The 16,706-nt window shown below is 45.3% G+C and overlaps 1 protein-coding gene across 1 annotated transcript in view; it reads right to left on the reverse strand.

Moving 5' to 3' along the window:
* Positions 1-16,480, reverse strand: part of LOC138370467 (pneumococcal serine-rich repeat protein-like) — a 38,758-nt gene extending 22,278 nt beyond the window's left edge. The window contains exons 1-11 of the mRNA XM_069334836.1: positions 16,298-16,480; positions 15,844-15,959; positions 6,776-7,650; positions 6,525-6,632; positions 5,184-6,086; positions 4,400-5,101; positions 3,230-4,309; positions 2,635-3,042; positions 1,088-2,131; positions 510-680; positions 25-168 (exon numbers count right to left, since the gene is read on the reverse strand). Of these exons, the coding sequence (XP_069190937.1) occupies positions 25-168; positions 510-680; positions 1,088-2,131; positions 2,635-3,042; positions 3,230-4,309; positions 4,400-5,101; positions 5,184-6,086; positions 6,525-6,632; positions 6,776-7,650; positions 15,844-15,959; positions 16,298-16,480 (5,734 nt within the window). The remainder of the gene's footprint in view (positions 1-24; positions 169-509; positions 681-1,087; positions 2,132-2,634; positions 3,043-3,229; positions 4,310-4,399; positions 5,102-5,183; positions 6,087-6,524; positions 6,633-6,775; positions 7,651-15,843; positions 15,960-16,297) is intronic.
* Between the last annotated feature and the right edge of the window lie 226 nt (positions 16,481-16,706).

Here is a 16,706-nt window from a genome sequence, read left to right on the forward strand (position 1 = left end):
TATCCCCTGTTTGACCATTTGTACCAGTGTGACCATTTGCATCAGTGTGACCACTAGCACCTGTGTGATCACTAGCTCCAGTGTGATCACTAGCACCAGTGTGACCACTAGCACCAGTGTGTTCACTAGCACCTGTGTGACCACTAGCACCATTAGGACCACTAGCACCTGAGTGATCAATAGCACCAGTGTGACCACTTTCACCAATGTGACCACTAGCACCAGTGTGACCACCAGCGCCAGTGAGACCACAAGCTCCAGTGTGATCACTAGCACCTCTGTAATCACTAGCACCAGTGTGACCAATAGCAACAATGTGACCCCTAGCACCAGTGTGATCACATGCACCAGTGTGACCACTAGCATCAGTGTTATCACTTGCACCAGTGTGACCACAAGCACCAGTGTGACCACTAACACCAGTGTGACCACTAGCACCAGTGTGAACACAAGCACCAGTGTGACCACTAGCAACAGTGTGACTACAAGCACCAGTGTGACCAAAATACCAGTGTGACCACTAGCACCAGTGTGACCATTAGCACCAGTGTGACCACAAGCACCAGTGTGCCCACTAACACCAGTGTGACCACTTACACCTGCATGATCACTGGCACAAGTGTGACCACTGGCATCAGTGACCACTAGCACCAGTGTGACCACTAGCACCAGTGTGCCCACTGGCATCAGTGTGATCACAAGCACAAGTGTTATCACAAGTACCAGTGTGACCACTAGCACATGTGTGATCACTAGCACCAGTGTGATCACTAGCACCAGTGTGACTACAAGCACCAATGTGACCACTAGCACCAGTGTGATCACTAGCACCAGTGTGATCACTATCATCAGTGTGATCACTATATAGCACCAGTGTGATCACAAGTACCAGTGTGACTGCTAGCACCAGTGTGATCACAAGCACCAGTGTGACTACAAGCACCAGTGTGACCACTAGCACCAGTGTGGCCACTAGCACCAGTGTGATCACTGGCACCAGTGTGACCACTAGCACCAGTGTGACCACTAGCACCACTATAATCACTAGCACCAGTGTGACCACTAGCTCCTGTGTGAACACTAGTACCTGTGTGATCACAAGCACGAATGTTATCACTAGCACTGGTGTGATCACTAGCACTAGTGTTACCAATAGCACCAGTGTCACCACTAGCACCAGTGTGATCACTAGCACCAATATCATCACTATCTACAGTATGATCACTAGCACCAGTGTGACCAATAGCACCAGTGTGATTACTAGCACCAATTTGATCACTAGCACCAGTGTGATTACTAGAACTAATGTGATCACTAGCACCAGTGTGACCACTAGCACCAGTATGACCTCTAGCACCAGTGTGACCACATGCACCAGTGTGACCACAAGCACCAGTTTGACCACTAGCACCAGTGTGATGACTAGCACCAGTTTTACCACTAGCTCGTGTGTGAACACTAGTACCTATGTGATCACAAGCACGAATGTTATCACTAGCACTGGTGTGATCACTAGCACTAGTGTTACCAATAGCACCAGTGTCACCACTAGCACCAGTGTGATCACTAGCACCAATATCATCACTAGCTACAGTATGATCACTAGCACCAGTGTGACCAATAGCACCAGTGTGATTACTAGCACCAATTTGATCACTAGCACCAGTGTGATTACTAGAACTAGTGTGATCACTAGCACCAGTGTGACCACTAACCCCATTGTCATCACTAGCACCAGTGGGATCACTAGCACCAGTGTGACCACTAGCACCAGTGTGACCACTAGCACCAGTGTGACCACTTGCACCAGTGTGACCACTTGCACCATTGTGACCACTTGCACCAGAGTGACCACTTGTACCAGTGTGACCATTATCACCAGTGTGACTACTAGTACTAGTGTGACCACTAGCACCAATGTGACCAATAACATCAGGATGATCACTAGCACCAGTGTGACCACCAGCACTTGTGTGACCACTAGCACCAGTGTGACCACTAGCACCATTATGATCACTAGCACCAGTGTGACCACTAGTATCTGTGTGATCACTTGCACCAGTGTGATCACTTGCACCAGTGCGATCACCAGCACCAGTGTGATCACTAGCACCAGTGTGACCACTAGTACCTGTGTGATCACTAGCACCAGTTTGACCACTAGCACCAGTGTGATCACAAGCAACTGTGTGACCATTTGCACCAGTGTGACCACTAGCACCAGTATGATCACTAGCACCAGAGTGACCACTAGCACCAGTGTGACTACTAGCACAAGTGTGAACACTAGCACCAGTATGGCCACTAGCACCAGTGTGACCAATTGCACCAGTGTGACCACTAGCACCAGTGTGACCGCTAGAACCAGATTGACCACTTGCACCAGTGTGACCACTAGCACCAGTGTGACCACTAGTACCAGTGTGATTACTAGCACCAGTGTGACCACTAGCACCAGTGTGACCACTTGCACCAGTGTGACCATTTGCACCAGTGAGCCCACTAGCGCCAGTGTGACAATTAGCACTAGTGTGACCACTAACACCAGTGTGACCACTAGCACCAGTGTGAACACAAGCACCAGTGTGACCACTAGCAACAGTGTGACTACAAGCACCAGTGTGACCAAAATACCAGTGTGACCACTAGCACCAGTGTGACCATTAGCACCAGTGTGACCACAAGCACCAGTGTGCCCACTAACACCAGTGTGACCACTTACACCTGCATGATCACTGGCACAAGTGTGACCACTGGCATCAGTGACCACTAGCAACAGTGTGACTACAAGCACCAGTGTGACCAAAATACCAGTGTGACCACTAGCACCAGTGTGACCATTAGCACCAGTGTTATCACAAGTACCAGTGTGACCACTAGCACATGTGTGATCACTAGCACCAGTGTGATCACTAGCACCAGTGTGACTACAAGCACCAATGTGACCACTAGCACCAGTGTGATCACTAGCACCAGTGTGATCACTAGCATCAGTGTGATCACTATATAGCACCAGTGTTATCACAAGCACCAGTGTGACTGCTAGCACCAGTGTGATCACAAGCACCAGTGTGACTACAAGCACCAGTGTGACCACTAGCACCAGTGTGGCCACTAGCACCAGTGTGATCACTGGCACCAGTGTGACCACTAGCACCAGTGTGACCACTAGCACCACTATAATCACTAGCACCAGTGTGACCACTAGCTCCTGTGTGACCACTAGTACCTGTGTGATCACAAGCACGAATGTTATCACTAGCACTGGTGTGATCACTAGCACTAGTGTTACCAATAGCACCAGTGTCACCACTAGCACCAGTGTGATCACTAGCACCAATATCATCACTATCTACAGTATGATCACTAGCACCAGTGTGACCAATAGCACCAGTGTGATTACTAGCACCAATTTGATCACTAGCACCAGTGTGATTACTAGAACTAATGTGATCACTAGCACCAGTGTGACCACTAGCACCAGTATGACCTCTAGCACCAGTGTGACCACATGCACCAGTGTGACCACAAGCACCAGTTTGACCACTAGCACCAGTGTGATGACTAGCACCAGTTTTACCACTAGCTCCTGTGTGAACACTAGTTCCTATGTGATCACAAGCACGAATGTTATCACTAGCACTGGTGTGATCACTAGCACTAGTGTTACCAATAGCACCAGTGTCACCACTAGCACCAGTGTGATCACTAGCACCAATATCATCACTAGCTACAGTATGATCACTAGCACCAGTGTGACCAATAGCACCAGTGTGATTACTAGCACCAATTTGATCACTAGCACCAGTGTGATTACTAGAACTAGTGTGATCACTAGCACCAGTGTGACCACTAACCCCATTGTCATCACTAGCACCAGTGGGATCACTAGCACCAGTGTGACCACTAGCACCAGTGTGACCACTAGCACCAGTGTGATGACTAGCACCAGTTTGACCACTAGCACCAGTGTGACCACTTGCACCAGTGTGACCACTTGCACCATTGTGACCACTTGCACCAGAGTGACCACTTGTACCAGTGTGACCATTAGCACCAGTGTGACTGCTAGTACTAGTGTGACCACTAGCACCAATGTGACCAATAACATCAGGATGATCACTAGCACCAGTGTGACCACCAGCACTTGTGTGACCACTAGCACCAGTGTGACCACTAGCACCATTATGATCACTAGCACCAGTGTGACCACTAGTATCTGTGTGATCACTTGCACCAGTGTGATCACTTGCACCAGTGCGATCACCAGCACCAGTGTGATCACTAGCACCAGTGTGACCACTAGTACCTGTGTGATCACTAGCACCAGTTTGACCACTAGCACCAGTGTGATCACAAGCAACTGTGTGACCATTTGCACCAGTGTGACCACTAGCACCAGTATGATCACTAGCACCAGAGTGACCACTAGCACCAGTGTGACTACTAGCACAAGTGTGAACACTAGCACCAGTATGGCCACTAGCACCAGTGTGACCAATTGCACCAGTGTGACCACTAGCACCAGTGTGACCGCTAGAACCAGATTGACCACTTGCACCAGTGTGACCACTAGCACCAGTGTGACCACTAGTACCAGTGTGATTACTAGCACCAGTGTGACCACTAGCACCAGTGTGACCACTTGCACCAGTGTGACCATTTGCACCAGTGAGCCCACTAGCGCCAGTGTGACAATTAGCACTAGTGTGACCACTAGCACCAGTGTGACCACTAGCACCAGGATGATCACTAGCACCAGTTTGACCTTTTACACCAGTGAGACCATTTGCACCAGTGTGACCACTAGCACTTGTGTGATCACTAGCACAAGTGTGATCACTAGCACCAGTGTGATCACTAGCACCAGTGTGATCACAAGCACCAGTGTGATCACTAGCACCAGTGTGTTCACTAGCACTAGTGCGACCACTAGCACCATTGGGACCACTAGCACCTGTGTGATCACTAACACCTGTGTGATCACTAGCACCATTGTGACTACTAGCACCAGTGTGATCACTAGCACCAGTGTGATCACATGCACCAGTGTGACCACATGCACCAGTGTGACCACTAGCACCAGTGTGACCGCTTACACCTGTAAGATCACTGGTACAAGTGTGACCACTGGCACCAGTGACCACTAGCACCAGTGTGACCACTAGCACCAGTGTGCCCACTGGCATCAGTGTGATCACAAGCACCAGTGGCCACTAGCACCAGTGTGACCACTAGCACCAGTGTTATCACAAGTACCAGTGTGACCACTAGCCCAGTGTGATTACTAGCACCAGTGTGACCACTAGCACCAGTGTGACCAATAGCACTTGTGTGATCACTAGCACCATTGTGACCACTAGCACCGGTGTGAACACTAGATCCAGTGTGACCATTAGCACCAGTTTGACCACTGGCATCAGTGTAAGCACAAGCACCAGTGTGATCACAAGCACCAGTGTGACCACAAACACCAGTGTGATAACTAGCACCAGTGTGACCACTAGCACCAGTGTGATAACAAGCACCAGTGTGATCACAAGCACAAGTGTAATCACTAGCACCAGTTTGATCACTAGCACCAGTGTGACCACTAGCTCCAGTATGATCATAAGCACCAATGTGACCACTAGTACCAGTGTGACCACTTACAAGTGTGTGACTACAAGCACCAGTGTGACCACTTGCACCAGTATGACCACTAGCAACAGTGTGATTACTAGCATTAGTGTGACTACAAGCTCCAGTGTGACCACTAGCACCAATGTGAACATTACCACCAATGTGACCACTAGCACCAGTGTGACTACTTGCACCAAAGTGACCACTAGCACCATAGTCACCACTTGCATCAGTGAGACCACTAGCACCAGTGTGACCGCTAGCATCAGGATGATCACTAGCACCAGTGTGGCAACTAGCACCAAGATGATCACTAGCACCAGAGTGACCATTAGCACCAGTGTGATTACTAGCACCAGTGTGACCACTAGTTCCAGGATGATCACTAGCACCAGGATGAACACTAGCACCAGTGTGACCACTAGCACCAGGTTGATAACTATCTCCAGTCTCCAGTGTGACCACTAACTCCAGTGTGTCCATTTACACCAGTGTGACCATTAGCACCAGGATGATCTCTAGCATCAGGATAATCACTACCACCAGTGTGATCACAAGCACCTGTGTGATCATTTGCACAAGTGTGACCACTAGCACAAGTGTGACCACTAGCACCGTTATGACCACTAGCACCAGTGTGACCAATTGCACCAGTGTGACCACTAGCACCAGTATGACCACTAACACCAGTGTGACCACTCGCACCAGAGTGACCACTAGCAGCAGTGTGACCACTAGCACCAGTGTGATTACTAGCACCAGACTGACGACTTGCACCAGTGTGACCATTTGCACCAGTGTGACCACTTGCACCAGTATGTCCACTAGCACCAGTGTGACCACTAGCACTAGTGTGACCCCTAGCACCAGTGTGCCAGTAGCACCAGGATGATCACTATCACCTGTTTGACCATTTGTACCAGTGTGACCATTTGCACCAGTGTGACCACTAGCACCCGAGTGATCACATGCACCAGTGTGACCACATGCACCAGTGTGATCACTAGTACCTGTGTAATCACTAGCACCAGTGTGACCAATAGCACCAGTGTGACCACTTGCACCAGAGGGACCACTTGCACCAGTGTGTCCACTAGCACCAGTGTGAGCACTAGCACTAGTGTGACTACAAGCACCAGTGTGACCAAAATACCAGTGTGACCATTAGCATCAGTGTGATCATTAGCACCAGTGTGACCACAAGCACCAGTGTGATCACTAGCACCTGTGTAATCACTTGCACCAGTGTGACCATTTGCACCAGTGTGACCACTTGCACCAGTGTGTCCACTAGCACCAGTGTGACTACTAGCACCAGTGTGGCCACTAGCACCAGGATGATCACTATCCCCTGTTTGACCATTTGTACCAGTGTGACCATTTGCATCAGTGTGACCACTAGCACCTGTGTGATCACTAGCTCCAGTGTGATCACTAGCACCAGTGTGACCACTAGCACCAGTGTGTTCACTAGCACCTGTGTGACCACTAGCACCATTAGGACCACTAGCACCTGAGTGATCAATAGCACCAGTGTGACCACTTTCACCAATGTGACCACTAGCACCAGTGTGACCACCAGCGCCAGTGAGACCACAAGCACCAGTGTGATCACTAGCACCTCTGTAATCACTAGCACCAGTGTGACCAATAGCAACAGTGTGACCCCTAGCACCAGTGTGATCACATGCACCAGTGTGACCACTAGCATCAGTGTTATCACTTGCACCAGTGTGACCACAAGCACCAGTGTGATCACTAGCACCTGTGTAATCACTAGCACCAGTGTGACCACTAGCACCAGTATAATCACTAGCACCAGTGTGACCATTAGCTCCTGTGTGAACACTAGTACCTGTATGATCAAAAGAACCAGTGTGATCACTAGCACCAGTGTTACCAATAGCACCAGTGTGACCACTAGCACCAGTGTGATCACTAGCACCAATGTCATCACTAGCTACAGTATGATCACTAGCACCAGTGTGACCAATAGCACCAGTGTGATTACTAGCACCAATTTGATCACTAGCACCAGTGTGATTACTAGAACTAGCTGATCACTAGCACCAGTGTGACCACTAGCACCAGTGTGACTACTAGCACCAGTGTGACCACTAGCACCAGTGTGACCACTAGCACCAGTGTGACCACTAGCACCAGTGTGAACACTAGCACCAGTGTGGTCACTAGCACCAGTGTCATCACTAGCACCAGTGGGATCACTAGCACCAGTGTGACCACTAGCACCAGTGTGACCACTAGCACCAGTGTGATGACTAGCACCAGTGTGACCACTAGCACCAGTGTGACCACTTGCACCAGTGTGACCACTAGCACCAGTGTGACCACTTGCACCATTGTGACCACTTGCACCAGAGTGACCACTTGTACCAGTGTGACCACTAGCACCAGTGTGACTACTAGTACCAGTGTGACCACTAGCACCAGTGTGACTACTAGTACCAGTGTGACCACTAGCACCAGTGTGACCACTAGCATCAGGATGATCACTAGCACCAGTGTGATCACCAGCACCTGTGTGACCACTAGCACCAGAGTGACCACTAGCACCAGTATGATCACTAGCACCAGTGTGACCACTAGTATCTGTGTGATCACTAGCACCAGTGTGATCACTTGCACCAGTGCGATCACCAGCACCAGTGTGATCACTAGCACCAGTGTGACCACTAGTACCTGTGTGATCACTAGCACCAGTTTGACCACTAGCACCAGTGTGACCACTACCACGAGTGTGACCACTAGCTCCAATCTGATCACTATCATCAGTGTGATCACTAGCACCAGTGTGACCACTACCACCAGTATGACCACTAGCACCAGTGTGACCACTAGCACCAGTGTGATCACTAGCACCAGTGTGACCACTAGCACCAGTGTGATCACTAGCACCAGTGTGATCACTAGCACCAGTGTGACCACTTCCACCAGTGTGACCACTAGCACCAGTGTGACCACTAGCACCAGTGTGATCACTAGCACCAGTGTGATCACTAGCACCAGTGTGACCACTTCCACCAGTGTGACCACTAGCACCAGTGTGACCACTAGCACCAGTGTGATCACTAGCACCAGTGTGACCACTACCACCTGTGTGACCACTATCACCAGTGTTACCACTAGCACTAGTGTGATCACTTATACCAGTGTGACCACTAGCACCTGTGTGACCACTAGCACCAGTGTGACCACTAGCACCAGTGTGACCACTAGCACCAGTGTGATCACTAGCACCAGTGTGATCACTTATACCAGTGTGACCACTAGCAACTGTGTGACCACTAGCACCAGTGTGACCACTAGGACCAGTGTGACCACTAGCACCAGTAGGACCACTAGCACCTGTGTGATCATTAGCACCTTTGAGTAGTATGAGTGCAAGGCTTACGATAAACTTCGACTCACAGTATGAGTACAGGGTGCACAAAGAAACTACCACTCACATTATGAGTACAGGTTGCACAATAAATTACCACTCACAGTATGAGTACAGGAGTGCACAAAGAAACTACCACTCACAGTATGAGTACAGGTTGCACAATAAATTACCACTCACAGTATGAGTACAGGGTGCACAATAATTTACCACTCACAGTATGAGTACAGGGTGCACAATAAACTACCACTCACAGTATGAGTATAGGGTGCACAATAAACTACCACTCACAGTATAAGTACAGGGTGCACAATAAACTACCACTCACAGTATGAGTATAGGGTGCACAATAAACTACCACTCACAGTATGAGTATAGGGTGCACAATATACTACCACTCACAGTATGAGTATAGGGTGCACAATAAACTACCACTCACAGTATGAGTATAGGGTGCACAATATAATACCACTCACAGTAATGAGTACAGGGTGCACAATATACTACCACTCACAGTATGAGTACAGGGTGCACAATATACTACCCACTCACAGTATGAGTACAGGGTGCACAATATACTACCATCACAGTATGAGTACAGGGTGCACAAAGAAACTACCACTCACAGTATGAGTACAGGTTGCACAATAAATTACCACTCACAGTATGAGTACAGGGTGCACAATAATTTACCACTCACAGTATGAGTACAGGGTGCACAATAAACTACCACTCACAGTATAAGTACAGGGTGCACAATATACTACCACTCACAGTATGAGTATAGGGTGCACAATAAACTACCACTCACAGTATGAGTACAGGGTGCACAATATACTACCACTCACAGTATGAGTACAGTTTGCACAATATAATACCACTCACAGTATGAGTACAGGGTGCACAATATACTACCACTCACAGTATGAGTACAGGGTGCACAATATACTACCACTCACAGTATGAGTACAGGGTGCACAATATACTACCACTCACAGTATGAGTACAGTTTGCACAATATACTACCACTCACAGTATGAGTACAAGGTGCACAATATACTACCACTCACAGTATGAGTACAGTTTGCACAATATACTACCACTCACAGTATGAGTATAGGGTGCACAATTAACTGCTACTCACAGTATGAGTACAGGTTGCACAATATACTACCACTCACAGTATGAGTACAGTTTGCACAATATACTACCACTCACAGTATGAGTACAAGGTGCACAATATACTACCACTCACAGTATGAGTACAGTTTGCACAATATACTACCACTCACAGTATGAGTATAGGGTGCACAAGAAGCTGGCCGCCGCCGCTGGAGGCTACAATAACAATGGTTGCTGTAGTCTAACCACGGTTGTACGCTTGTAACTTCCCTTCTCACCAGTATATTGAGCAGCGGCCTTTGGTACTAGTGCGCTATTCCTGTGTGTTGTGACAATTTGGGAGCAAACTCTGCTTGAAGACACGTTGTTTCTACAAGTGGGGTAGAGGACCACTTTTGACTCTTGTCAGCAGACACAGAGTCTTATTTCAAGTCTTACCAAAATAGTTTTGCCCGGACCTTCACCCGGCTACTGCTGGGTGAAGAGAGGCAAACACTTAAGGATTGGTGTTTTGTAGATCCTGTCTCTAAGAGGCTCGAATCCGACCGATATTGTTTGTAAGGGTTTCAGTCTGTTCGTAAATATTTTAGTGTGTGCTAGACATTAGAGGTGAGTAGCACTCCAGAGTGGCAGTGCGGGCTACAACCACGCCTCGTGTATGTAGTGTCCGACTAGCAGTAAATAGTTACCTGGTGTTTAGGCAACGGTTGTGGGATAGTTCCTGGGAGAGATCAGCACCTGACCAGCCGGACCCTCAATATTCTTCGTGTTCCCGATATCAGGAAGTTATTCCGTGATGTTAAGGTTGAGGGCGGGTTTGGGGGGGGGGGCTTTAAAAAGTGCTTTGAATATGTATGAAATAGTTCCATCGGTGACACTAGCATGAATCTTCTCTTTGTTTCTTGCTTTCTCTACTTGGAAGGAAGTTGAAACTGAACTCCGAAGTTCAATTTACAGTGTTATTGGCCAAGACGTGCATCGCTAAGGTGATCAGTTTAGTATCGATAGAGGCATAGGGAAATGAATTCAAATTGGCAAACACATCATTAATTATTCCATGCATGTGTGGTGAGAAGTGAGACGGTAATCAGGTAATATTGTTCAACGGTCATATTGGTCGGTTGGGGCGGCAGGTGACAGCTGGACGTGAAGTGATTCTAATCTCTCATTATCCGCTATCTGTTGATTATATAAGTGATGCTGTCACGATATCTCTTGTAAATGTCTGCTTGGTATAAAAATTATTTGGTCCTTGATAAAGTTTTGTTTTATGTACATTGTCGGCGTCTTGAAATAGATGTTGCTGTTTATCTATAAATATATATCTGTACAATAAGACAAAATGTTTGCCTGTTTGTCTGTCGTCCATCTGTCTTTCTAAAGTTGGAAGGCGGATACTTTAGGCTTATCCCACACAACTTTACAGGGAAAATGGTCTTGGATACTACAGGCGGACATAGGCTGGTCGGGGTCGGCCTAAGCTAAATGTGTTAAGAAATATTACTATATATAAACACTCCCAGGAGATTTTCATGGAATCAAGTGTGAAATATTGATTCCCATAGAATTATTAGTTATTAAATATAATTTCTGAGAGACTCATACAGTTGTTTCAGAACTTCTTTATAATATATTTTCTGAGAGAAGAGTGGAAAAGGAGGAAGCATGGAGGGGGGCAGGAAGTATGGGGGAGGAACAAAGGGGAAGGGAGGCGATCGGGCCGAGGAGATCAAGAAGGAGATATGGTTAAGACTGAAGATGAGGGGAAAAGGGTGGGAAAGGGGATAAATGGACCTAGGCGCAGCCGGATACCCCTTTTATATAAATACAGCACGTGGAAATGTCTGACTGTTAGAGGTTAGAGGGGAGAAGAGCAGACTAGTAGGGATGGTAGCTTAGCTGAAACTAGACATTTTTGGGGCCAGTTTAAGCTAAGCTCTCAGGGGGTTTTAGGGCAAAATTTGTTAGTTTTTGTTTCCTCTTAGCCTCCAGGGGTTTTAAGGTAAAATTTGTCAGAGTTTTAGTTCCCCAGACGTCTTAAGGAGTTATTATGGGGGGAAATTCAGGAATCAAATCCTCGGTAAGCCGCCACTCTAAAAGAGGTCCCGTGTTCGGACCTGGAAAATACTCGCTGCATTCTTAAAGGATTCATAGGGGGGAAATTCAGGGCAAAGGTCACTACTGCTATCTTAAAGAAATCTTATGGCAGAAATTCAGGGTAAATGTCACCGATGCAATCTCAAAGAATTCTTATGGGGAAAATTGAAATTTGTTCAGAGATCAGTTTAAGACCGATTTTTTCAGAGACCAGTTTAACACCCAAATTTTTCAGATACCAGTTAAAGACTGAACATTTTCAGAGACCAGTTTAGGACCGAATTTGTTCAAAGTTCAGTTTTGTTAAAAAAAATCAGAGTCCCATTTTAAGATAATACGTTCATTAAGAGTTTTTTAACCACTGAACTGCGCAACGAGCCTACAGGTGTGTTAGGTTAGGTAACGCAACGGGTGTGCAACGCGCCTCTGTGATCTTATATTCCTATGTTTGTTTCCTTAGTGTTCTACACTAAGGAAACATTTAGGCACATTCCTATGTTTGTTTCCTTAGTGTTCTACACGAAGGAAACAAACATAGGAATGTGCCTAAATGCCAACAGTGACTGCCCAGACAGGTACAAGTGGAGTGTTGTTAACGCTTATGTCGACCGTGCTCTCAGCCACAGCTCAGGATGGAAGCAAGTCGACGAAGAACTCTGTAGGGTAAGGCAGGTCCTAGTCAACAACGGCTTCTCCAATGGTTTCGTTGAAGACATCATAAGAAGGAAAGTGAAATGCTATGCAACCTCTGAAGAGACTAACACAACACCTATACCCCCTGTTAGACTATTTTACAGGAACTTCTTTTCCACAGCTCATAAAATGGAGGAAAGGGTCCTGAAAGATATTGTTAATAGAAACGTTATCCCTACAGACAAAAATCAGAAGATACAACTGACGATTTACTATAAAACCAAGAAAACGGCCAGCCTACTTATGAGAAACTCTCCAGACACAAAGCAGAACGCTTTAAAAGAGACCAACGTCGTCTATGCCTTCAAATGCCCTCTTGGGGACTGTAAGCCTCAAAAAACTCAGTATATAGGCAAGACAACAACATCTCTTTCCAGGCGTTTAACGATGCATAAGCAACAGGGCTCCATTACGGAACATATAATCTCTTCCCACAACCAATCCATCACCAGAGAAATCTTAGCAAACAACACAGAAATCATCGATAGATACAGCGATAGCAAGCGGCTTGACATCTGCGAGGCACTACACATCAAGAAGTCAACACCAGCAATCAACAGCCAATTAATGCACAACTATATTCTACCCACTTCAAGACTCCGCTCCAGTATAGAAGCATCAAGAAATATGGGCCAATAGGCCCTCTGCAATTACTTCCATTCTTACCTTCAATACCCATTGTTTCGTGTTCTGGCTTGTGTTGAAAGTTTGTTTTCACCTCATCCAAAACTGTTGTAACATATCACCTCACCCAAATGCAGGTATAAAAAAAAATCGAAGATGTTTAAGCTCTCTCCTGGTCAACAAAGGTGTCCAGCAGCTGGACACCCTCATAAAGACTGTGAAGCAGTATCCTCCCCCGCGATAACAGCTTGATGGTTAAATGCAAACTCAGAATACTGAGAAAAAAAAATTGTACCACTTACGGGTTATTCATGCCCGTGCCACCTCTTGGGTGGCTTAATCTTCATCAATCAATCAATCTGTTTAAGCTCTATTCAGTTATAGTTGTATTTCTTTGTCTTTGAAAATGTAATAAGTTTTACGAAATGTGCTCAAGTGTCGCATCAGACTAGAAATAAAAATGAATTTTGGAGAATTGATTTTTCAATTACCATCAACAGTGAAAAGAAACATAAGAAAGATCGAGAAAATTTGTGTTAGAATTATTAATCTTACTTTTTCGGTAATATTTAATAATATATATATATATATTAGTATATTTTGGTAGCAGTCTTTCCTGTAGACATATATTATTAAATATGACCGAAAAAGTAAGATTAATAATTATAACACGAATTTTCTCAATATTTCTTATATTTCTTTTCATTGTTGATGGTAATTGAAAAATCAGTTCTCCAAAATTCATTTTTATTTCTAGTCTGACGTGACACTTGAACGCGTTTCGTAATAACTTATTACATTTTCAAAGACTTTAGTTTACACACACACAACTATAACCTGCAAACACTAAACAGAGTTTAAACAGCTTTGATTTTATACCTGCATTTGGGTGAGGTGATATGTTACAACAGTTTTGGATGAGGTGAAAACAAACTTTCAACACAAGACAGAACACGAAACAATGGGTATAATATTTTGTAAGTTAAAGGGAAGAATGGAAGTAACTGCAAAGGGCCTATTGGCCCATATTTCTTGATGCTTCTATATTGGTGCGAAGTCTTGAAGTGGGTAGAATATAGTTGTGCATTAATTGGCTGTTGATTGCTGGTATCGACTTCTTAATGTGTAGTGCCTCGCAGATATCAAGCCGCCTGCTATCGCTGTATCTATCGATGATTTCCGTGTTTTTTGTTAAGACTTCTCTGGTGATGGTCTGGTTGTGGGAAGAGATTATATGTTCCTTAATGGAGCCCTGTTGCTTATGCATCGTTAATCGCCTGGAAAGAGATGTTGTTGTCTTGCCTATATACTGAATTCTTTGAGGCTTACAGTCCCCAAGTGGGCATTTGAAGGCATAGACAACTTGGTCTCTTTTAAAGCGTTCTGCTTTGTGTCTGGAGAGTACTCTCCAGACACAAAGCAGAACATGCATTTTTTGAAAAACAGTGCCATCTGTTGCACATAAGAGCAACATACGATATACAAGATATGTTATGATTCAATTTCAATGTTTCCGATTGCATTGATATATTGAATTTTCATAGATTTTGATTTTTTTCATTTTGATTTAATTATTTTGGGTGACATTGCGTTGAAATTAAGCTGTGTTGTTTACCACACCATTCATTTCGTGGGTATAGCTTATTTGTTTCTTTTTTCATTGTTTTTCATCATGTTTTCTTAACTGTTCTTCTTATTTTTCACTGCAATTGGTGGTGATATTGAGCTGTGTCGATTGATCGGCGTTTGAATTGAAATATTTCGTTAGTATTTTTTTGTTTTTGTTTTAAAACAAGAAAATGGACAACACGTTTATTTCACAGTTGCAAATGTGCAACAGCTATGACTCCACCGGCTACAACGTTAACTGCTCTCTTCACATTATGTCAAAATGACTCGTTTGCGAAAACATTGCTGTATTCAGAAGTGCCTACGTATTACACATGTAATGCCAGTAGAAAATCATTTGAACGACGAAAACGAGGAGAGCGAGTCGACGGACAACCTGGCATATTCAAACAAACTACGATAAGCAGACAGTACATAAAGCATTCCAATCAAGATGAATGCTTCTTTCTTCGCATGCTGTTGGTAAATGTGCCCGGTTCAACGTCTTTCCAGCAATTGAGATTTGTCAGCGGCGTAACACATGCCACTTTCAGTAGTGTATGTCATGCTCTGAATTTATTGGAGAACGACCGACATTGGGATGTGTGCATTAATGACGCGTCCAACACGTCACATCCGAATCAAATTCGTGCATTGTTTGCATTCATATTGACCACCTGCTCTCCTTCTCTAACGGAGTATGGGAGAAACACAAATCGCACATGGCTGAAGATATTGTCCGTCGAATACGGTAGGAAAATTCAAATATGAACATGAATTTCATAGCAGAAGTCTACAACGAAGAATTGATAAAGATTAAAGGTTTGTGCTTAGAAATCGTGAACAAAGTTCTCATTCGAATGATGGGAATGTCATCGCCGAATCAATTTGCTGCCGCTTCGTTCGTTGTAGAATTGCATCGTAAACAAAATTATAACACGGGTGATCTATTATTGTATGTGCAATCAAATATTCTTAAGCTAACGCTTGAGTGAAAAGGCATTTACGATGAAATAATTCAAAGTGTCAATAACGGGTTTGGAGAAATCTTCTTATATGCGCCAGGAGGAACTGTAAAATTTTTCTAATTAGAATGATTTTGGCAGCATTTCGATCCCAAAATGGCATAACCTTAGCTCTTGCATCGTCCGGAATAGCTGCGATATTGCTACGAGGTGGAAGAACTGCTACTTCGGCTTTGAAATTGCCATTGAACATGCAATTCATTGAAACTCCCATGCGCAACATTACCAAAGCATCTGGCATGGGAAAATGTTTGCAGAACTGTAAACTTATTGTTTGGGATGAATGCATAATGGCCCAGAAAAAATCGTTCAAGGCTCTTGATCGATCATTGCAAGATTACGTGGAAACATCAGACCATTTGGGAATGCATTAATATTGCTTGCAGGAGATTTCATGCAAACATTACCTGTAATTCCTCGATCGACACCAGCGGACGAAATAAATGCTTGCCTGAAATTCTCTACTTTGTGGCGCCACGTAAAGATGTTAAAATTAACTACAAATATGCGTGTCC

This window comes from Procambarus clarkii, chromosome 32 (assembly GCF_040958095.1).
Source record: "Procambarus clarkii isolate CNS0578487 chromosome 32, FALCON_Pclarkii_2.0, whole genome shotgun sequence".
Classification (NCBI taxonomy): domain Eukaryota; kingdom Metazoa; phylum Arthropoda; class Malacostraca; order Decapoda; family Cambaridae; genus Procambarus; species Procambarus clarkii.